General features: G+C 37.0%; 1 protein-coding gene across 1 annotated transcript in view; it reads left to right on the top strand.

Annotated features, from left to right (window-relative positions):
* The window catches only part of MED28 (mediator complex subunit 28), a 72,837-nt gene extending 48,435 nt beyond the window's left edge, over positions 1-24,402 (top strand). Inside the window, exon 4 of the mRNA XM_090414007.1 lies at positions 23,769-24,402. Coding sequence (XP_090270133.1) covers positions 23,769-24,248 — 480 coding nt within the window. The 3' untranslated portion in view covers positions 24,249-24,402. The remainder of the gene's footprint in view (positions 1-23,768) is intronic.
* Positions 24,403-24,747: the final 345 nt, after the last annotated feature.

Raw genomic sequence — 24,747 nt, 5'->3', positions numbered from 1 at the left:
AAAGTTCTTAGCAAATAAGTCAGCAAATGCCCTAAAAGAATACAGAGAAAAATGAAAAAGAGATGATCCATACATAACAGTAGCCAAACAAAATTTATGGGAAGACTTTGTTAAGAATATAGAAGGTAAATACCAGGAAGGTCGTAAAGTGTTCTGGAGGTTATTGAAAAAGCTTAGAATTGGAGTGCTGTAAAAGGAATCAGAAACGATAAAGGTGACATGAAAACTGAAGATAAGGATATTCTAGATGTCTCAAGTAATTACTTTTAAAGCTGTTAAATGGAACAATTAGTAACAGAACGGCAGTAGAAAATTTTCAAGAGGAATGCATTCAGGAGTACATATCAATATTTGAGGTAGGAAAAAAGTCATCAAAAACTTGAAATATGGAAAACAGTTGAAATACAAGATATCTGACCAGAAATACTTAAATATGGAGATATAAAAGTTTTTCAGTGATTGCACTACATAATTCAGGCTTGGTAAAAAGGTCGAATTTCAGATGATTGAAGTACAGCTCTTAGTTTCTATCTATAAAAAAGAGAATAAAGCTGAATATAGGAATTAGAGAGGAATTTCTCTACTATGTGTTCCAGGTAAAATTTATGCAAACATACTTGAAAAGAGGTCGAGAAAAATTCTGGGAGAAGAACAAGCTGGATTCAGCCCAAATCGAGGTTCTCAGGATCGGATTTTCACTTTATTGAGAAATCATGGGAATATGACAACGCTCTGTACTTAAGTTTTGTAGGTCTGAAAATGGCATATGACAAAGTGCCCAGAAAAAAGCTTTTCAAAAACTACAATGTATGGGGTAAATGGAACATTATATAGAGCAATACATAGTCTATATTGAAGTTTTAAGTCAGCAATTAGAATTGAAAGAAATACAGGAAGATGGTTTGATGTAAAATCAGGTGCAAGACAAAGAAGCACATTATCTCCACTATTATTCATCATCTGTATGGATCAGATTATGAAATCAGCAGATGATGCCCTAAACATGGTAGCTAGTGCAAGTCTACAGGATTCTCTCATCATCAAATTCTTGACATGTACCCTCAAGGGGTGTACAGGATATGATAGTACTACATGAAAAATTTACATAATTACTAACTTCCTATCTACAATTTTCCTCCAAATCAGTCTATTACTTGTCAAGACTCCAATATTATCATTATCAGATCTTATATTTCTATTGTCTAAGGCACATTGTACCATATCAATCCACCTATATCTTTGTCTTCCTCTGGGTCGTTTTCCTGCCAACCTGGCAGAGAACACTTGTTTTACTAATTTTTCCTCGTCCATTCTGTTTAAGTGACCATACCACCTGAGATTAGCTCTGCTAATGCATTCCTGGATGCTGACAATGTCAAGTTCTTTCCTAATATCCTCGTTTTTAATATGATATTGCCATTGATGCCATCTGTTAACGCCTATAATCTTTCTCACTATCATATGACTCTCATATCTCGGTCTCTAGTCTTTGGTCAAGTGTTTTACTTCTGACCCAGCTCTGCTCTCAGATCCATAAGTTAAAACTGGTTTGAACACTGTCTTGTATACAGCTAATTTTGTGTTCCGACTAATTTCTCTCTTATTCCATATGAATTTATTCAATTGACTTCCTACCATACCAGCTTTGTTGATTCTGTTGTCTATTTCCATATTTAATTTACCATCTTCACTAAAAATTGTGCCTAAGTAGCTGAAATGTTTTACTTGTTCCACATGTTCCACATTCACAACACAGTTGACATTTTCAACAATTCTACTTATTTTCATTGTCTTTGTCTTTTTAATGCTGACCTTCATACCATATCTATTACAACAGTTATTCAATTTAGTCAGGGAATCTTGCAAACTTGTAGGGGATTTATTTAGAAGTATAACATTGTCCGCATAAAGCAAAGAGCTGATATTAACATCTCCAATTCTGATATCATGTTTAATACCACTTTCCTTCATAATGTGATCCATATAGATAATGAATAACAGAGGGGATAATGTACATCCTTGTCTCACACCAGATTTAACATTAAACCATCTTCCTGTACATCCTTTAATTCTAACTGCTGACTTACAACTCAAATACAGACTTAATATTGCTTGATATAATGCCCCATCGACACCATATAACTGTAGCGTATTGAATAGCTTCTCTCTTGGCACCTTGTCATATGCCTTTTCCAGATATCGACAAAACTTAAATACAGATCTTTGTTATATTCCCATGCTTTCTCGACTATTTGTCGTAAAGTGAAGATCTGATCCTGACAGCTTCTATTTGGCCTGAATCCAGCTTGTTCTTCACCAAGCTTTTCTTCCACAATTCTTCTCAACCGTTTCTCAACTATACTTGCATAGATCTTGCCAGGAACACTCAGTAGGTGAATTCGTCCCTCTGTCCAGGCTTTCTGAACTATGCAGTGCAGCCACTGTAAGACTTTTATACCACCATACTTCAGCATTTCTGGTCAAATTTTCTTCACTGCCTCTTTAACTTCCTGTGTCCACCATGGAGTCCTGATTTTTCTATCCTTGCAGACAGCCTCACCACATGCCTCTCTGGCTGAATCAATCAGGGTTTTTTCAAGGCTTGCCACTGAATCCCCAAGGTTGGTTCCTGTTCTCAAACTCTTTCTTTTTTTCTTCAATAATCTTTGTGTATGTTAGTCTACAGTTCACATCTGAGAGCTGCTCAACTTTTATTCGCTTTAAAACTTTCTTACATGCCATTCTTTTCAATATGAAATTCAATTTTATCCTGTTGAAGACTAAATAGTGATCACTTCCAATTTCAAATCCTCTGTACACTCTGGTGTCCTGTACCAGGGAGAAAACATCACTATCAACAATAACAACTAAATTAAATAACAGCTATAAAAAATTTGCCATGAAAATCAGCAATAAATAGATCAAACTCTGAAAATAGGCAGGAACACAAAAAATATTTCAGCTGCATTCTGAATGGAGAGCATATAGAACAAGCAAAATATTTAAGCTATTTAGGCACAGTTTTTAGTGAGGATGGCAAATTAAATTTGGAAACAGAATAAGCAATGCTGGTACAGCTGAGGAAACAATTGAATAAATTTATATGGAATAAGAGAGAAATGAGCCAAAACACTAAACTAGCAATATATACAAGACAGCATTCAAAGCAATTTTAAGTTATGGATATGAAGAGTTGGGTTAGAAATAAAGCACTTGATCAAATATTAGAGACCACATTTCTGAGAAGAAATAGAAATATTGGAGAAGTGAACAGATCGCATTAATGGCAGAATCATATTAAAAATGAAGACATTAGGAAGGAACTTGACATTTTTGGATTCAAGAATGTGTGAGCAATGCTAATATAAGGTGATATGGTCACGTAAACAGAGTGGAAGAGGAAAGGTTTGCATAACAGATGTTTGATGCCAAGATTGCAGTGATAAGAACCAGCAGAAGAAGAACGAAATGTTAGATACGACAATATTGGAGTGCTGAGAAGTAATAGACTAATTTGGAGGAAATTGCTGATAGGAGATTATTAATAATGTAAACTTATTCATGATATTAGTGCTCTCATAATAGTTTGAATACAACTTGAGGGCACATATCAGGAAATTGTGATGTATTGAAAAATGTTTATGCTGTGCTTGTTACAAAGTCAGTTTAATGAAGTGCATTCTGCAGAAGAACAAGAAGAATGTAAGTGAAAAGGCAGAGTGTATATTATATATCTAGAGTTAACAGGTCTTAAATAGTAGAATTTTTTTTTTTAACCAGTAATCCTTTAAGAGTACTTTAGATTTAAAATTTAGTTCTTATCCTGATATCCTTACCCAGTACCATTGCACTGGTTATTTCATATGACAAGGTAAAGCATAGAAGCAGATTGAACAAGCAGCTGAGAGGTTCACCTCTCTATCACCTTACAAACTTTTACATGGATCACTTAAAAAAAATGCTCTATGTACATAAACTTTGCAGACTGGCTTCATTACATGTGAGAATCTTTACCATTGCAAATGAGAACACACTTGACTCTACCTTTAACAAACTTGTAGATACAGTTTGCTATAGTGAATTTTTTAGTGTGGCATCATTGGCTTTAGTAAGTTTTTTTTTTTTTTGCTGTAAAATAGTCTTCCCTTCCTTGATCACATGCCAGCTTAATGGATCTCTTTCTAGTTTACAATAAATCTACCTATATGGATAGATGTATTTGCCAATGTTCCCCTTCATAAATAACATAAATATTAGCAGACATGACCAGGAATATCTGTTCTGGTTACATCTTCTGTTAAACTTTGACAGTTGTCCACATTCCCCACAGGGTCTACAAAACAATGAATCACTCTTCCATCAAACTCCATAACAATCTAAAAATATTGGGAAATTTTTGAAAAAAATAGTTGGATTATTAAAAAAGAAATATAGCTTTAAGACATCTTGCAAGCTCTAAAAAACTAGCATTCCTTAACTACTCCCAAGGGTTCAATCATGCACATGGATTTCTGTTGAGTATGCTAAGTTCCATGCTCTTGGATGTTGGACTACTTTGGCCAGAACAGGAGTAGCAAAGGCCAGATTGGGAAAGCATAAAAAAATTCTTTTGTTACCACCATTATAGCTCTTCTAGCTTTGCTGACTGTGCCTTAGATTCAACACTTTACAGAAGCAAAGCAAATTACCCAGTGTGAGACCACCGCTCTGCTTATGGTAGTTGGAAATGGCTTTCAAAAGTTTCATGTTTGGTCTATACCCCAGGGTTTCTGAATTATTTAACCTTTGTCCACCTACAGTACTTTGTCCACCTACAGTACCAACAACATCAGACTCGACGTAGCCAACATCCTCGCTCACTCTTCGCCTCCAAAAAGTAACTTATCATATGCCCAATGCATGGCTCTCCAGAAACTATGCAAAGAAAAAAGTATCGTCATCACCAGAGCGGATAAGGGTAATGCCACAGTTGTTCTTAATACCAGCGAATACAATTGTAAAATGAACACTATCCTCTGCGATCGCGCTACCTACATCCCACTAGAACACGACCCCACAAAAACACAAGTTAAGAAATCAAAAATCTTACTTAAAAAAGTAACCTCCTGGCCCCCTGACATCACGAAAAACTTAAACCTTTCCGCTCCCGTCCCCCCCGAATATACGGTTTACCAAAAATCCACAAACCCAATTCCCCACTCAGACCTATAGTAGATGCCACCAATGCACCTTGTTACAGACTGTCTAAACAGCTGGCCAACTCTCTGTCCCCCCTCACCGGAAATTCAGCTTCCTATATAAAAAACTCGACCCACTTTAAAGCCTTCACAGAAAATTTAACTTTGAACAATACAGACATATTGGTAAGCTTTGATATCTCCTCTTTGTTTACCAATATTCCCTTAACTGACACTTTATCTCTCTTAGAAAACGTTTTCCCCTCTGACATCTCAGATCTCTTTTCCTTTGCCATCAACTCTGGGTATTTCTCTTGGAATAAAAAAATCTACAAGTAGATAGAAGGAACCGCCATGGGTTCCCCCCCCTCTCACCCCCCCCCCCCCCCTTTGCCAATTTCTATATGGAAGATTTCGAAAAACAAGCCATAGACTCAGCCCCACTCAAACCTTCTATTTGGCTAAGATATGTAGATGTGTTCTCCATTTGGCCTCATGGCCCAGACATGTTAGACTCCTTCCTCGTTCATCTCAATAGCCAACATCCAAGAATCCAGTTTATTATGGAAAAGGAAAAGAACAATTGTTTACCCTTCCTAGACACCTTAGTCACGTGCCTGCCCAATGATACACTTGCCTTCACTGTATACAGAAAACCCACACACACAGGCAGATACATTCACAAACTCTCCCACCACCACCCCTCACAACAATATGGCATCATTAAAACCCTTACCAAGAGAGCCCACAATCTTTGTTCTCCTCACTACTGAGCTTAACCACATACACAGAACTTTCCTCTCCAATGGCTACAGTGAACACAGTATCAAAAAAATAATCAATTCCTCCCCCATTCCCCGTCCCTCTCGTCAACAAGAATTTAAAAATGCCATCACCATACCCTACATCCGAGGCACTTCGGAAAAAATAGCCAAGATACTAAAAAAGTATAACCTACACACCAGCATATAAGCCCTACCGCAAACTTGCTACCCTTATCCGTTCTACGAAAGATCAGCCCCCCCTCTCTCTCTCTCTGCCTGGAGTTTACAAAGTACCCTGTTCCTGTAAGCTTGCGTACTTTGAGAACAGACAGGCAGATCAGCATCCATCCGCCTGGAGAACACAAGCCGTACATCGTTAATACACAACTATGGCCATTCAGGCTTGGCTGACCATGTTTTGGACACCACCCACAGAGTATCATGGAAGAAAACCACCATGCTCCACCACAGCAGATTCAAGAAAGAGACTTTTCTTAGAAGCAGCAGCAGCAGCTCTCAGAAACCAACCAAATCTTAACAAATACGGTTGCATTAAGCTTCCGAAGATTTGGGAAACACTCATCACCAGAGGTCCCACCTTACATTCCAGGCCACCTACTACTGCCCTTAGAGGGCGCTCCACCTAGATAGGACTTTAGTGTCACCCACGTGGTTGGGCTTAGTATTGTAAGTTTTTGTGTGCATGTTACATTAATTGTTTTTGTAATCCCCGTAGATGTCCTAGTGACTAGGACGAAATATAGGAGTATTAAATTCTAATTTAATTCTTTCTGAGTGTTGTAAAAAAAAATCCATTAAACCTCCAACATAATGTCCTCACAGCACTTAAGCCTCTACACAAGAACAGTACTAAAGGTTTACCATTCAGGAGTGGGTTTACATGAAATACAGTCAAACTTGGTTATAACAAGCACAGGGGACCAACAAAAGTTCCTTGTTATAACCATTACTCACTATAGCAGTAATGAGTTAAAGCTACCTCCTAGTTTTTTTCATTCACAATAACTTGATAAAAAATAGATTCAAAAAAACAGAAGTATTAGAGAAAAATAATAATATAACAAGTGATCAAAATTGAAGTATCCCTGTTTAAGCCCTTGTGGAGCACCAGTGATCCAAATGCTGCTAACCTTTGCTGAATTACATTATGCGAAAGCGATACCTGAGGGGGGAAAAAGTAGTTACAAAATTCATCAACAGGGATGCTGTATGATGTACCGAATGTAGATGGAATAATTTTTCTGTGTGTAAGGAGAAAAGTGACATAAGCATAAATAACACATTTTTATTCATTTCTATTATGCATTCACAGGCTATGCTGTTCAATGTGCTGCCATTCCCGGTATGCCATAAACTGCATCCTTTGCACAGTGTGTTCAATGGCAAAACACAGGTGGTTGGAACTGATGTTGCATTAAAGATATCAAGAAATTATGTTTTACTTCCTTGGGAAAAGGATTAAAACTAAGTATATAATTTCTTGGTATCTTTAACATATAATAAACCCAAGGTAAAAAACTCTCTACATATTTCCCTCATTCAGAGATTTTTATTACAAGGGTGAGCACCTTTTGGCTACTTGTATATGAGATATATATATATGACTTCTGCATTACTTCAACTTTGGTATCTCTACTGGGTCTGGCTCCCACTGATGAGATCTCAATAAAGGTAGAAATTGGTCTGGGTAGTGGCCTTTTTCATTATGCATAGTATTATATACGTCCAAAAGGGGGATGTGCTTTGCATTATGGGATACATACTAAGGCAAGTGATATGAAGTCATTAGCCTCTATATACAAGTAGCTCAGATCATGCACAAAACATTGTGTTGTGTGCTTCCTTGGGAAAAGAATTAAAACTAAGTATTTAATTTCTTGGTATCTTTAATTTATAATAAATCCAAGGTAAAAAACTTTCTACAACTTTTATGAATAAGGATAATGAATTTATTGGAATGGCCTAGAGTCCTACTTTTGATCTGCTCTCTCTATAGCAAACCTGTAGGGCCACAAGGATAGTTTGCTATGGTGAATTTCCTTTAGCATACCATTTAGTTTTGGTCTATTGTTATAGCAAAGCCATGTATTTTTTGGTCGATAGCTATAGATTGAAGATTTGTGGTACCTAGAGTCACAGTTTCCTGACCTAAAGTAAAATTTGCAATTCATCTTTCTTTTGTAGGTACATTTAGGAGTAACACGTGGATATCCATATTTTGGAAATTTTTAGCTCATCATATTTGTGGAAGGTTTGTTGATTAGCATGCAGATTTCTTCAAATTTCCATTCCATTCTTTCAGTTAATTAGATATTTTAAACAATTACATTTAACAGTGACATTGAGTATCTGCTGTATACTCCATGTGCAAATCTGCAAAAATTCCCCTCAAGTTTTTGCAGATTTGAGGGGAGAGAGAGTCCATTGATTTAGACAAAGAATTAGGTACTATGCTTGCTTATAAAAATGTTAAATTATAACAATCATGTTTTGAAATTAATCTCACTATTGCATTTGTAAACCAAAATCTACATTTTCTTTTCTCCATATCAATAACAGGATATTAATGAATTGAGAAATGAACTGGCAAAGAAAAGACCAGTTACTGCAGAAATATTATGAAAAAATTCAGATATGGCAAGCCTTGCTAGCAGATATAACAGGCATACCTCGCTTTTTGCAACCATCTGTGACACAGCAACAGCAACCAGCTCAAGGAAATGTTCCACAACCACCTCCTCCACCCAACATAGTTGGATTACCAACACAAATGGCATCTTCTTTAGCTCAGCCTCCAATTGCAAAATCAACACCATTTACTTCCATCTCACTGTGGTCCAACAATGAACACTTCACCAGGTGCTAATATGCCTACAGGATTGGCTCAGCAACAACAAGGTATGGTTCCTCCACCTCCTCCCCAACAGTTACATCCCTCTTCTCACTTAACTGCTAATCAACCACAGGGTGGTCTCCAAAGGGGCCCTTTTGGCATATTTAGAGAGAACTATGTCAAATATTGGTATGCCTGATGCAGGAAGATGAGAATTTTTGCATGGGCACTCTAATTTGTACTGCTTTATATGTTCCCAATCTTGTATTATATATAGCAAATCAGAAATATATTTGTTGTATAGCTGTGTTTTTGAATATAATAATAAAAACACTAAGAAGCTACTATTCATGATCATGCAAAATGAAATCTGAGATCTGTTTTCAGAGCAACATTATTTAATATAATATTAAACATTGCTTATATTATTTTGCTGTGGCTTGCTTCAGAGTATAAATAAATAAAAGGTTAGCTTTGAAAACTCTGTAATTGCAAAAAGTCCCATGTTAATTTGTGGTAGAACATTGTTTTAATATTGATGTAGAAATGTCAAGACTTTGCAAAATAGCAGCATAATTCCGTTAATCGTAATTAGATGGATTTAAACAAATAAAAGGTTAGCTTTGATTTTTTTTTTATATAAAATAATATGAGCAAGCATTAAATTCCCCCACACAAAAGTCAGTTGAAAATGAATTTAACACCTGTACAAATCATGTGATTAATGCTATGCCTATCACAAGTTGAATACGTAAAAAGCTATTTGGCACAGTGTATACCAATTTTTTCACATATTTCAGCGTGAAGATAATTTTTTTGTTGAATGTGTTTTTCAGCTTCATTAACAAAGAAATATTTCTTTAATAAATACATTCTTGTCATACAAGCAGCACTCTTTTAAGTTATCATGTAATTTATTTTTTTATTTTTTTTTTTTGGGGTGCTTAAGGGTCAAAAGCTGTATAACTGAGAGGAGACTTCCACATAGCCTTTAAAGGAATGCGGAGAACCGACCAGGGCTTGGGGGGGGGGGGGGGTGGGGGGGGGGGGGGGTGGGGGGGGGGGGGGGTGGGGGGGGGGGGGGGTGGGGGGGGGGGGGGGTGGGGGGGGGGGGGGGTGGGGGGGGGGGGGGGTGGGGGGGGGGGGGGGTGGGGGGGGGGGGGGGTGGGGGGGGGGGGGGGTGGGGGGGGGGGGGGGTGGGGGGGGGGGGGGGTGGGGGGGGGGGGGGGTGGGGGGGGGGGGGGGTGGGGGGGGGGGGGGGTGGGGGGGGGGGGGGGTGGGGGGGGGGGGGGGTGGGGGGGGGGGGGGGTGGGGGGGGGGGGGGGTGGGGGGGGGGGGGGGTGGGGGGGGGGGGGGGTGGGGGGGGGGGGGGGTGGGGGGGGGGGGGGGTGGGGGGGGGGGGGGGTGGGGGGGGGGGGGGGTGGGGGGGGGGGGGGGTGGGGGGGGGGGGGGGTGGGGGGGGGGGGGGGTGGGGGGGGGGGGGGGTGGGGGGGGGGGGGGGTGGGGGGGGGGGGGGGTGGATTCACCAACATACAGTACCACTACAAGAGGACTCTTCAATTTTTAGAATCTGATTTACCAGAAGATATCTGTTAACCTATTTAAATTCACCATCAATGCAGGCTACTTTACATGTCACAAGAAGTTTGTTCAAAACTAATAATAATATCGTCCTATCTCACCAGCCTCAGCTGATTCTTTTATGGAGCCTCTCAATAAACAACTCTTTGACACTATATTTCCTCAGCCTTGTATATAGTTACGTTTTGTTGATGACATATTTGCAGTCTGGTCCCACTCTGAGTCAGAATTACTTCAGTTCCTAAAGAAAAATAAACTCCTCATACTCCCGTATCAGGTTCACTATTGAACATGAATCCATTAACCAACTATTCTTTCTGGGATATCTTAATCATTGGTAATCCCACATATCATGTTGAATTTTCAGTATATCGGCAGCCAAACTTTATTAGCAGACATTCACTCTTCACAGAAAAAGGGATATTATTAAGAGTCTTGTATGCAGAGCTCATACACTTTTATTAGATGAATTGAATAAAATTAAAAGCAATCTGATATGTAATGGATACAACAAAACCACCATTCAAAAAAACGATTGATAATTATCATCCTTCTACAAAACTACAATCTGATGCAAAAAGGAATTTCAATACAAGACTTTAAAGGAACCTCAGAACAGATAGCCTTGTAAATTCAATCCATACACTTTCCTTATGAATGGGGAAAATTTGAAACAAATTCTCACAAAAGCAGCAACAGAAACCTTAGGAATAAAGCACAAATGGATTAGAAAAAAGAGGACTACGAGACTGGAACAAAGAAATAGAAATATAATAAAAACCAAAAAGGACAGTTACCAGAAATGGCTAAATTCCAAAACAATAGAAGCAGAAAATAGAGTATAAAAGAAATAGTGCAATTGCAAAACGAGGAAGTAAGGAAAAAAAACATAGAGAAAGATGGAACAATTTCGTAACAGAACTAGAAAAGGATTTATTTAAGCCACAACCCAAAACCTATAAAGTAATAAAAATACATGAATAAAGAAATAAAAGAAAAGATAAAAATCCAAACAATAGATTTAGAAAAATGGGTGGCCTATTTTTCAAAAATCTCTGGGACAGATGAGAACAATGAATTAAAATTTTATAAGACAAAGAATGACCTAATAGAAAATATCACAATGTTAGAACTAAAAAATATAATAAAGAAGATGAAAAATAGGAAAACGCCAGGAGAAGACAATATAAATATAGAACTCTACAAAAATGCAGGTGAAAAATTTAATGAAAGACTTTTGAAATTTTTTAATATGGTTTGGATGTCCGGAAAAACCCCTAACTCTTGGAAAAAAGCACTGGTCATCCCAATCTATAAAAAAGGAAATAAAGACAATTGCAATAATTATAGGGGAATTAGCCTGCTGAATACAGGATATAAAATATATGCAGGAATATTAAAAGAGAAACTAAGCAGCATTGTAGAAAACAAATTACTAGAAGAACAAAATGGCTTCTGAAAAGGCCGATCCTGCATAGATCCAATTTTTACTTTAAAATTATTAATAGAAAAGAGAAGAGAATTTCAAAAAGAAACACATGTGGCGTTTATTGATTATGAAAAAGCTTTTGACAAAATTAGTCGACAAAAATTGTTTAAAATATTAACCAATTTAAACATACCAAACCAACTTTTACAATCTATTCAAGAAATATATACAGGAAATAAAATAGCAGTTAAATTAGAACACACACCTCAGAATGGAAAGGTATATCAAGAGGAGTACGACAAGGATGTACCCTCTCACCTCTGCTTTTCAATATATATATAAATGAAATATTAACAATCTGGAAACAGCATAACCCATTTGGTATACAAATGACCCCGCAAATGAAGATGGATACACTACTATTTGCAGATGATCAAATAGTATTAGCTACATCAGAAGATGACTTACAAAGATCATTAAAATCATTAAATGATATCTCAAAGCAGCATAATATGACAATATCCAAAGAAAAAACAAAAATAATGGCATTCAAAGGAGAAAACCCAATAAGAAGTAAAATAGTGATAGATAATAAAATACTAGAACAAGTAAACACTTTCAGATACTTGGGATGTGATCTATCATACGAAGAAGAAAAAGACATAGACACTAAAATATCAAACTTTGTCAAAGTAAATGGCATAATAAACAGTATATTTAAGCCATCCCTGGTACAAAAACACACTAGAATCAGACTATATAATGTCTTGTCAAAACCAACTCTACTATATGGAAGCGAAACATGGACCATGAAAAGGAAAGATGAAAAACGAATTCAAACAGCAGAAATGAAGTTCCTCAAAAAAAACAGCTGGATATACCAAGTGGGACCACAAAACAAATGAAGAAATCTTACAATCCCTAAAAATCAAACCAATTAATGACTACATAAGACAGTATAAACAAAAATGGCTAGAACATTTAAATCGAATGGACAACAGCAGACTACCAAAAATATTATACAGATACAAAATAAGTGGAAAAAGAAGAATCGGAAGACCAAGAAAGAGATGGCATGAGACCGGAACAGGCCACATGGCCTATATTCCATGTTAGGAAGAAGAAGAAGAAGAAGACACTTCCTTCAAACCAGCTCAAAAACTGTCTTCCTTCCTACCATTTATGAAGGACACATTACCACATCCTTCCTTACCAGGTGTCTGTCTAGTACCCTGCTCATGTCATCTTTGCTATTTTGGACAGACTGGCCCTTCTGCCTTGATTAGAATTGAAGGACAACAAGATTATATTACATTTATGGAATCGGACAAGTTGGCAATCCTTCTAATGCTATTTACACTAAGCACAGAGTTCTTTGGAACCAGACAAAACTTCTTCATTCCAGTAAGTTCAATTTGATTGTCTTTTCCTGGAAACCTGTGAAACACTACGAAATCCTCCAAACCTGAACCGATCATCCTGCTTGCCAATATCCAAGTTATAGGAAGTGATCACTATTAATTATTAATAAGGTTTTTTTTTTCCTTTTCAAATAATTATTTTAAATTATTTTTTATTTATGCAACTTTTTACAATTGTTCCTTTGAACTATACTTCAGCTGCAATGGAGATATGAGCTAATATACACATGATTTATAACTCATTATTATAAATGATGAGTTATAAACAGTTTCTCTCTCTCCTTGATGATGTCCACATGACGTTGGATAAAATATAATGGAGTTTTTTAATAAAATTCTATATAATTTTTGTTACATGTGTAAGTCGTGAAAGTCATTTTAATATGTCTAGTGAAAATCTTCCATTAAAACTACTGGGTTGGCAAATAAGTTTGTTTGATTTATGCGTTAGTACAAGTTTACTCCACTTCGCCTGTCACTATTGTTCCGCTACCACGCAACGCTATTACGCAGTTGAAAGGCGACATTTCACATAACCTTTCAGTGAATTTTCATTTGGCCTACTTCAGTTGCGTGTGTGTAACATATTTTTAGAAATGGAAGGAAATAATGTACGTTATTGGCATATTTTGCTTTTTTATTTCAAAAAAGGTAAACGAGCTGCGGAGGCCCATAAAAAATATGCAGCATATATGGGGATGGTGCCTTAACAGAATGTGTATGCCAAAAGTGGTTTGCCAAATTCCTTTCTAGAGATTTCAACGTCAGTGATGCGCCTTGTGCCGGTCGCCCGACCGAGGTTGATTCGAGTGTTGTGAAGGATATCGTTGACAAAAATCTGTCACAAACAGTGCGGGAGATTGCTGCAGTACTGAACATATCCCATACAAGCGTTGAAAATCATTTGCACAAGCTGGGATATGTTTCAAAACTCGATGTTTGGGTGCCACATGAATTGACTGAGGCCAATATGACTGCTTGCATATCCATCTGTGATTCGCTGCGACGTCGCTAAGAAAACGACCCATTTTTGAATCGGATGATTGTGGGAGATGAAAAATGTGTCGTGTACGATAACATGGTATGTAAAAGATCATGGGGCACAAGAGCGAACTGCCGCAAACAACCTCGAAAGCAGGATTGAACCCAAAGAAGATCATGCTCTCTGTGTGGTGGGATTATAAAGGTGTTGTCCACTATGAGGTGTTACTGTCAAGCAGAACGATTGATTCAACTGTCTATTGCTCACAGTTAACGCGACTGGCCCATGCAATTAGTACAAAACGTCCTGAATTGGCAAATCGGAAAGGAGTTGTCTTTCACCACAACAACGCCAGACCCCACACATCGTTAACAACCCGGAGTAAATTGTTATGTCTTGGCTGGGATGTTTTGCTGCGTCCTCCATATTCACCGGACCTGGCACCTTCCGATTATCACTTATTCCGATTGTTGCAGAATTCTCTGAACGGGAAAACCTTCACTAATAAGGAGGCTGTCAAAAGACACCTGGATCAGTTTTTCGCCAGTAAATAAACCTTAGGAGTTTTATGAACGCGGCATAATGAAGTTGATGGACAGATGGCAAGAGGTCATTGATAAAGAGGGTCAATATATAACTGACTAGTATGTATTATATATATTAAATAAAATGTGTTTCATTCCACTCTGAAAAACCGAACAAACTTATTTGCCAACCCAATATTTATTTATCTTCTTGGATGGGAGGAATATTCCCCCCATGGAATAAATCAAATATATAATTAAATCAATTTAAATTAAATAAATTTTTGTGCAGCTTTTATAGGAAAACTACAGACTCGACTATATAAACATTATTGAAGAAAGAATGAAACAGTTTGAAAACAAGAACCAGCCTTGGAGTCTCAGTGGCAAACTCTGAAGAAAACATTGATTGTTTCTGCTAGAGGCATCTAGTGAAGTTGTCTAAGGATAGGAAAAAAAAAAGTACATTGTGGACACAAGAAGTTAAAGATGCAGTCCAGGAAAAGAAGAAGAAAGTATATTGAAAGTTCTTAGCAAATAAGTCAGCAAATGCCCTAAAAGAATACAGAGAAAAATGAAAAAGAGATGATCCATACATAACAGTAGCCAAACAAAATTTATGGGAAGACTTTGTTAAGAATATAGAAGGTAAATACCAGGAAGGTCGTAAAGTGTTCTGGAGGTTATTGAAAAAGCTTAGAATTGGAGTGCTGTAAAAGGAATCAGAAACGATAAAGGTGACATGAAAACTGAAGATAAGGATATTCTAGATGTCTCAAGTAATTACTTTTAAAGCTGTTAAATGGAACAATTAGTAACAGAACGGCAGTAGAAAATTTTCAAGAGGAATGCATTCAGGAGTACATATCAATATTTGAGGTAGGAAAAAAGTCATCAAAAACTTGAAATATGGAAAACAGTTGAAATACAAGATATCTGACCAGAAATACTTAAATATGGAGATATAAAAGTTTTTCAGTGATTGCACTACATAATTCAGGCTTGGTAAAAAGGTCGAATTTCAGATGATTGAAGTACAGCTCTTAGTTTCTATCTATAAAAAAGAGAATAAAGCTGAATATAGGAATTAGAGAGGAATTTCTCTACTATGTGTTCCAGGTAAAATTTATGCAAACATACTTGAAAAGAGGTCGAGAAAAATTCTGGGAGAAGAACAAGCTGGATTCAGCCCAAATCGAGGTTCTCAGGATCGGATTTTCACTTTATTGAGAAATCATGGGAATATGACAACGCTCTGTACTTAAGTTTTGTAGGTCTGAAAATGGCATATGACAAAGTGCCCAGAAAAAAGCTTTTCAAAAACTACAATGTATGGGGTAAATGGAACATTATATAGAGCAATACATAGTCTATATTGAAGTTTTAAGTCAGCAATTAGAATTGAAAGAAATACAGGAAGATGGTTTGATGTAAAATCAGGTGCAAGACAAAGAAGCACATTATCTCCACTATTATTCATCATCTGTATGGATCAGATTATGAAATCAGCAGATGATGCCCTAAACATGGTAGCTAGTGCAAGTCTACAGGATTCTCTCATCATCAAATTCTTGACATGTACCCTCAAGGGGTGTACAGGATATGATAGTACTACATGAAAAATTTACATAATTACTAACTTCCTATCTACAATTTTCCTCCAAATCAGTCTATTACTTGTCAAGACTCCAATATTATCATTATCAGATCTTATATTTCTATTGTCTAAGGCACATTGTACCATATCAATCCACCTATATCTTTGTCTTCCTCTGGGTCGTTTTCCTGCCAACCTGGCAGAGAACACTTGTTTTACTAATTTTTCCTCGTCCATTCTGTTTAAGTGACCATACCACCTGAGATTAGCTCTGCTAATGCATTCCTGGATGCTGACAATGTCAAGTTCTTTCCTAATATCCTCGTTTTTAATATGATATTGCCATTGATGCCATCTGTTAACGCCTATAATCTTTCTCACTATCATATGACTCTCATATCTCGGTCTCTAGTCTTTGGTCAAGTGTTTTACTTCTGACCCAGCTCTGCTCTCAGATCCATAAGTTAAAACTGGTTTGAACACTGTCTTGTATACAGCTAATTTTGTGTTCCGACTAATTTCTCTCTTATTCCATATGAATTTATTCAATTGACTTCCTACCATACCAGCTTTGTTGATTCTGTTGTCTATTTCCATATTTAATTTACCATCTTCACTAAAAATTGTGCCTAAGTAGCTGAAATGTTTTACTTGTTCCACATGTTCCACATTCACAACACAGTTGACATTTTCAACAATTCTACTTATTTTCATTGTCTTTGTCTTTTTAATGCTGACCTTCATACCATATCTATTACAACAGTTATTCAATTTAGTCAGGGAATCTTGCAAACTTGTAGGGGATTTATTTAGAAGTATAACATTGTCCGCATAAAGCAAAGAGCTGATATTAACATCTCCAATTCTGATATCATGTTTAATACCACTTTCCTTCATAATGTGATCCATATAGATAATGAATAACAGAGGGGATAATGTACATCCTTGTCTCACACCAGATTTAACATTAAACCATCTTCCTGTACATCCTTTAATTCTAACTGCTGACTTACAACTCAAATACAGACTTAATATTGCTTGATATAATGCCCCATCGACACCATATAACTGTAGCGTATTGAATAGCTTCTCTCTTGGCACCTTGTCATATGCCTTTTCCAGATATCGACAAAACTTAAATACAGATCTTTGTTATATTCCCATGCTTTCTCGACTATTTGTCGTAAAGTGAAGATCTGATCCTGACAGCTTCTATTTGGCCTGAATCCAGCTTGTTCTTCACCAAGCTTTTCTTCCACAATTCTTCTCAACCGTTTCTCAACTATACTTGCATAGATCTTGCCAGGAACACTCAGTAGGTGAATTCGTCCCTCTGTCCAGGCTTTCTGAACTATGCAGTGCAGCCACTGTAAGACTTTTATACCACCATACTTCAGCATTTCTGGTCAAATTTTCTTCACTGCCTCTTTAACTTCCTGTGTCCACCATGGAGTCCTGATTTTTCTATCCTTGCAGACAGCCTCACCACATGCCTCTCTGGCTGAATCAATCAGGGTTTTTTCAAGGCTTGCCACTGAATCCCCAAGGTTGGTTCCTGTTCTCAAACTCTTTCTTTTTTTCTTCAATAATCTTTGTGTATGTTAGTCTACAGTTCACATCTGAGAGCTGCTCAACTTTTATTCGCTTTAAAACTTTCTTACATGCCATTCTTTTCAATATGAAATTCAATTTTATCCTGTTGAAGACTAAATAGTGATCACTTCCAATTTCAAATCCTCTGTACACTCTGGTGTCCTGTACCAGGGAGAAAACATCACTATCAACAATAACAACTAAATTAAATAACAGCTATAAAAAATTTGCCATGAAAATCAGCAATAAATAGATCAAACTCTGAAAATAGGCAGGAACACAAAAAATATTTCAGCTGCATTCTGAATGGAGAGCATATAGAACAAGCAAAATATTTAAGCTATTTAGGCACAGTTTTTAGTGAGGATGGCAAATTAAATTTGGAAACAGAATAAGCAATGCTGGTACAGCTGAGGAAACAATTGAATAAATTTATATGGAATAAGAGAGAAATGAGCCAAAACACTAAACTAGCAATATATACAAGACAGCATTCAAAGCAATTTTAAGTTATGGATATGAAGAGTTGGGTTAGAAATAAAGCACTTGATCAAATATTAGAGACCACATTTCTGAGAAGAAATAGAAATATTGGAGAAGTGAACAGATCGCATTAATGGCAGAATCATATTAAAAATGAAGACATTAGGAAGGAACTTGACATTTTTGGATTCAAGAATGTGTGAGCAATGCTAATATAAGGTGATATGGTCACGTAAACAGAGTGGAAGAGGAAAGGTTTGCATAACAGATGTTTGATGCCAAGATTGCAGTGATAAGAACCAGCAGAAGAAGAACGAAATGTTAGATACGACAATATTGGAGTGCTGAGAAGTAATAGACTAATTTGGAGGAAATTGCTGATAGGAGATTATTAATAATGTAAACTTATTCATGATATTAGTGCTCTCATAATAGTTTGAATACAACTTGAGGGCACATATCAGGAAATTGTGATGTATTGAAAAATGTTTATGCTGTGCTTGTTACAAAGTCAGTTTAATGAAGTGCATTCTGCAGAAGAACAAGAAGAATGTAAGTGAAAAGGCAGAGTGTATATTATATATCTAGAGTTAACAGGTCTTAAATAGTAGAATTTTTTTTTTTAACCAGTAATCCTTTAAGAGTACTTTAGATTTAAAATTTAGTTCTTATCCTGATATCCTTACCCAGTACCATTGCACTGGTTATTTCATATGACAAGGTAAAGCATAGAAGCAGATTGAACAAGCAGCTGAGAGGTTCACCTCTCTATCACCTTACAAACTTTTACATGGATCACTTAAAAAAAATGCTCTATGTACATAAACTTTGCAGACTGGCTTCATTACATGTGAGAATCTTTACCATTGCAAATGAGAACACACTTGACTCTACCTTTAACAAACTTGTAGATACAGTTTGCTATAGTGAATTTTTTAGTGTGGCATCATTGGCTTTAGTAAGTTTTTTTTTTTTTTGCTGTAAAATAGTCTTCCCTTCCTTGATCACATGCCAGCTTAATGGATCTCTTTCTAGTTTACAATAAATCTACCTATATGGATAGATGTATTTGCCAATGTTCCCCTTCATAAATAACATAAATATTAGCAGACATGACCAGGAATATCTGTTCTGGTTACATCTTCTGTTAAACTTTGACAGTTGTCCACATTCCCCACAGGGTCTACAAAACAATGAATCACTCTTCCATCAAACTCCATAACAATCTAAAAATATTGGGAAATTTTTGAAAAAAATAGTTGGATTATTAAAAAAGAAATATAGCTTTAAGACATCTTGCAAGCTCTAAAAAACTAGCATTCCTTAACTACTCCCAAGGGTTCAATCATGCACATGGATTTCTGTTGAGTATGCTAAGTTCCATGCTCTTGGATGTTGGACTACTTTGGCCAGAACAGGAGTAGCAAAGGCCAGATTGGGAAAGCATAAAAAAATTCTTTTGTTACCACCATTATAGCTCTTCTAGCTTTGCTGACTGTGCCTTAGATTCAACACTTTACAGAAGCAAAGCAAATTACCCAGTGTGAGACCACCGCTCTGCTTATGGTAGTTGGAAATGGCTTTCAAAAGTTTCATGTTTGGTCTATACCCCAGGGTTTCTGAATTATTTAACCTTTGTCCACCTACAGTACTTTGTCCACCTACAGTACCAACAACATCAGACTCGACGTAGCCAACATCCTCGCTCACTCTTCGCCTCCAAAAAGTAACTTATCATATGCCCAATGCATGGCTCTCCAGAAACTATGCAAAGAAAAAAGTATCGTCATCACCAGAGCGGATAAGGGTAATGCCACAGTTGTTCTTAATACCAGCGAATACAATTGTAAAATGAACACTATCCTCTGCGATCGCGCTACCTACATCCCACTAGAACACGACCCCACAAAAACACAAGTTAAGAAATCAAAAATCTTACTTAAAAAAGTAACCTCCTGGCCCCCTGACATCACGAAAAACTTAAACCTTTCCGCTCCCGTCCCCCCCGAATATACGGTTTACCAAAAATCCACAAACCCAATTCCCCACTCAGACCTATAGTAGATGCCACCAATGCACCTTGTTACAGACTGTCTAAACAGCTGGCCAACTCTCTGTCCCCCCTCACCGGAAATTCAGCTTCCTATATAAAAAACTCGACCCACTTTAAAGCCTTCACAGAAAATTTAACTTTGAACAATACAGACATATTGGTAAGCTTTGATATCTCCTCTTTGTTTACCAATATTCCCTTAACTGACACTTTATCTCTCTTAGAAAACGTTTTCCCCTCTGACATCTCAGATCTCTTTTCCTTTGCCATCAACTCTGGGTATTTCTCTTGGAATAAAAAAATCTACAAGTAGATAGAAGGAACCGCCATGGGTTCCCCCCCTCTCACCCCCCCCCCCCTTTGCCAATTTCTATATGGAAGATTTCGAAAAACAAGCCATAGACTCAGCCCCACTCAAACCTTCTATTTGGCTAAGATATGTAGATGTGTTCTCCATTTGGCCTCATGGCCCAGACATGTTAGACTCCTTCCTCGTTCATCTCAATAGCCAACATCCAAGAATCCAGTTTATTATGGAAAAGGAAAAGAACAATTGTTTACCCTTCCTAGACACCTTAGTCACGTGCCTGCCCAATGATACACTTGCCTTCACTGTATACAGAAAACCCACACACACAGGCAGATACATTCACAAACTCTCCCACCACCACCCCTCACAACAATATGGCATCATTAAAACCCTTACCAAGAGAGCCCACAATCTTTGTTCTCCTCACTACTGAGCTTAACCACATACACAGAACTTTCCTCTCCAATGGCTACAGTGAACACAGTATCAAAAAAATAATCAATTCCTCCCCCATTCCCCGTCCCTCTCGTCAACAAGAATTTAAAAATGCCATCACCATACCCTACATCCGAGGCACTTCGGAAAAAATAGCCAAGATACTAAAAAAGTATAACCTACACACAGCATATAAGCCCTACCGCAAACTTGCTACCCTTATCCGTTCTACGAAAGATCAGCCCCCCTCTCTCTCTCTCTGCCTGGAGTTTACAAAGTACCCTGTTCCTGTAAGCTTGCGTACTTTGGACAGACAGGCAGATCAGCATCCATCCGCCTGGAGGAACACAAGCCGTACATCGTTAAACACAACTATGGCCATTCAGGCTTGGCTGACCATGTTTTGGACACCACCCACAGAGTATCATGGAAGAAAACCACCATGCTCCACCACAGCAGATTCAAGAAAGAGACTTTTCTTAGAAGCAGCAGCAGCAGCTCTCAGAAACCAACCAAATCTTAACAAATACGGTTGCATTAAGCTTCCGAAGATTTGGGAAACACTCATCACCAGAGGTCCCACCTTACATTCCAGGCCACCTACTACTGCCCTTAGAGGGCGCTCCACCTAGATAGGACTTTAGTGTCACCCACGTGGTTGGGCTTAGTATTGTAAGTTTTTGTGTGCATGTTACATTAATTGTTTTTGTAATCCCCGTAGATGTCCTAGTGACTAGGACGAAATATAGGAGTATTAAATTCTAATTTAATTCTTTCTGAGTGTTGTAAAAAAAAATCCATTAAACCTCCAACATAATGTCCTCACAGCACTTAAGCCTCTACACAAGAACAGTACTAAAGGTTTACCATTCAGGAGTGGGTTTACATGAAATACAGTCAAACTTGGTTATAACAAGCACAGGGGACCAACAAAAGTTCCTTGTTATAACCATTACTCACTATAGCAGTAATGAGTTAAAGCTACCTCCTAGTTTTTTTCATTCACAATAACTTGATAAAAAATAGATTCAAAAAAACAGAAGTATTAGAGAAAAATAATAATATAACAAGTGATCAAAATTGAAGTATCCCTGTTTAAGCCCTTGTGGAGCACCAGTGATCCAAATGCTGCTAACCTTTGCTGAATTACATTATGCGAAAGCGATACCTGAGGGGGGAAAAAGTAGTTACAAAATTCATCAACAGGGATGCTGTATGATGTACCGAATGTAGATGGAATAATTTTTCTGTGTGTAAGGAGAAAAGTGACATAAGCATAAATAACACATTTTTATTCATTTCTATTATGCATTCACAGGCTATGCTGTTCAATGTGCTGCCATTCCCGGTATGCCATAAACTGCATCCTTTGCACAGTGTGTTCAATGGCAAAACACAGGTGGTTGGAACTGATGTTGCATTAAAGATATCAAGAAATTATGTTTTACTTCCTTGGGAAAAGGATTAAAACTAAGTATATAATTTCTTGGTATCTTTAACATATAATAAACCCAAGGTAAAAAACTCTCTACATATTTCCCTCATTCAGAGATTTTTATTACAAGGGTGAGCACCTTTTGGCTACTTGTATATGAGATATATATATATGACTTCTGCATTACTTCAACTTTGGTATCTCTACTGGGTCTGGCTCCCACTGATGAGATCTCAATAAAGGTAGAAATTGGTCTGGGTAGTGGCCTTTTTCATTATGCATAGTATTATATACGTCCAAAAGGGGGATGTGCTTTGCATTATGGGATACATACTAAGGCAAGTGATATGAAGTCATTAGCCTCTATATACAAGTAGCTCAGATCATGCACAAAACATTGTGTTGTGTGCTTCCTTGGGAAAAGAATTAAAACTAAGTATTTAATTTCTTGGTATCTTTAATTTATAATAAATCCAAGGTAAAAAACTTTCTACAACTTTTATGAATAAGGATAATGAATTTATTGGAATGGCCTAGAGTCCTACTTTTGATCTGCTCTCTCTATAGCAAACCTGTAGGGCCACAAGGATAGTTTGCTATGGTGAATTTCCTTTAGCATACCATTTAGTTTTGGTCTATTGTTATAGCAAAGCCATGTATTTTTTGGTCGATAGCTATAGATTGAAGATTTGTGGTACCTAGAGTCACAGTTTCCTGACCTAAAGTAAAATTTGCAATTCATCTTTCTTTTGTAGGTACATTTAGGAGTAACACGTGGATATCCATATTTTGGAAATTTTTAGCTCATCATATTTGTGGAAGGTTTGTTGATTAGCATGCAGATTTCTTCAAATTTCCATTCCATTCTTTCAGTTAATTAGATATTTTAAACAATTACATTTAACAGTGACATTGAGTATCTGCTGTATACTCCATGTGCAAATCTGCAAAAATTCCCCTCAAGTTTTTGCAGATTTGAGGGGAGAGAGAGTCCATTGATTTAGACAAAGAATTAGGTACTATGCTTGCTTATAAAAATGTTAAATTATAACAATCATGTTTTGAAATTAATCTCACTATTGCATTTGTAAACCAAAATCTACATTTTCTTTTCTCCATATCAATAACAGGATATTAATGAATTGAGAAATGAACTGGCAAGAAAAGACCAGTTACTGCAGAAATATTATGAAAAAATTCAGATATGGCAAGCCTTGCTAGCAGATATAACAGGCATACCTCGCTTTTTGCAACCATCTGTGACACAGCAACAGCAACCAGCTCAAGGAAATGTTCCACAACCACCTCCTCCACCCAACATAGTTGGATTACCAACACAAATGGCATCTTCTTTAGCTCAGCCTCCAATGCAAAATCAACACCATTTACTTCCATCTCACTGTGGTCCAACAATGAACACTTCACCAGGTGCTAATATGCCTACAGGATTGGCTCAGCAACAACAAGGTATGGTTCCTCCACCTCCTCCCCAACAGTTACATCCCTCTTCTCACTTAACTGCTAATCAACCACAGGGTGGTCTCCAAGGGCCTTTGGCATATTTAGAGAGAACTATGTCAAATATTGGTATGCCTGATGCAGGAAGATGAGAATTTTGCATGGGCACTCTAATTTGTACTGCTTTATATGTTCCCATCTTGTATTATATATAGCAAATCAGAAATATATTTGTTGTATAGCTGTGTTTTTGAATATAATAATAAAACACTAAGAAGCTACTATTCATGATCATGCAAAATGAAATCTGAGATCTGTTTTCAGAGCTACATTATTTAATATAATATTAAACATTGCTTATATTATTTTGCTGTGGCTTGCTTCAGAGTATAAATAAATAAAAGGTTAGCTTTGAAAACTCTGTAATTGCAAAAGTCCATGTTAATTTGTGGTAGAACATTGTTTTAATATTGATGTAGAAATGTCAAGACTTTGCAAAATAGCAGCATAATTCCGTTAATCGTAATTAGATGGATTTAAACAAATAAAAGGTTAGCTTTGATTTTTTTTTTATATAAAATAATATGAGCAAGCATTAAATTCCCCACACAAAAGTCAGTTGAAAATGAATTTAACACCTGTACAAATCAT

Source organism: Typopeltis vanoorti, chromosome 24 (assembly GCF_054136105.1).
Source record: "Typopeltis vanoorti isolate ZY-2024b chromosome 24, IOZ_Tvanoo_1.0, whole genome shotgun sequence".
NCBI lineage: Eukaryota > Metazoa > Arthropoda > Arachnida > Uropygi > Thelyphonidae > Typopeltis > Typopeltis vanoorti.
The sequence above is the reverse complement of the archived record's forward strand: the minus strand, read 5'-3'. Positions and strand labels throughout refer to the sequence as shown.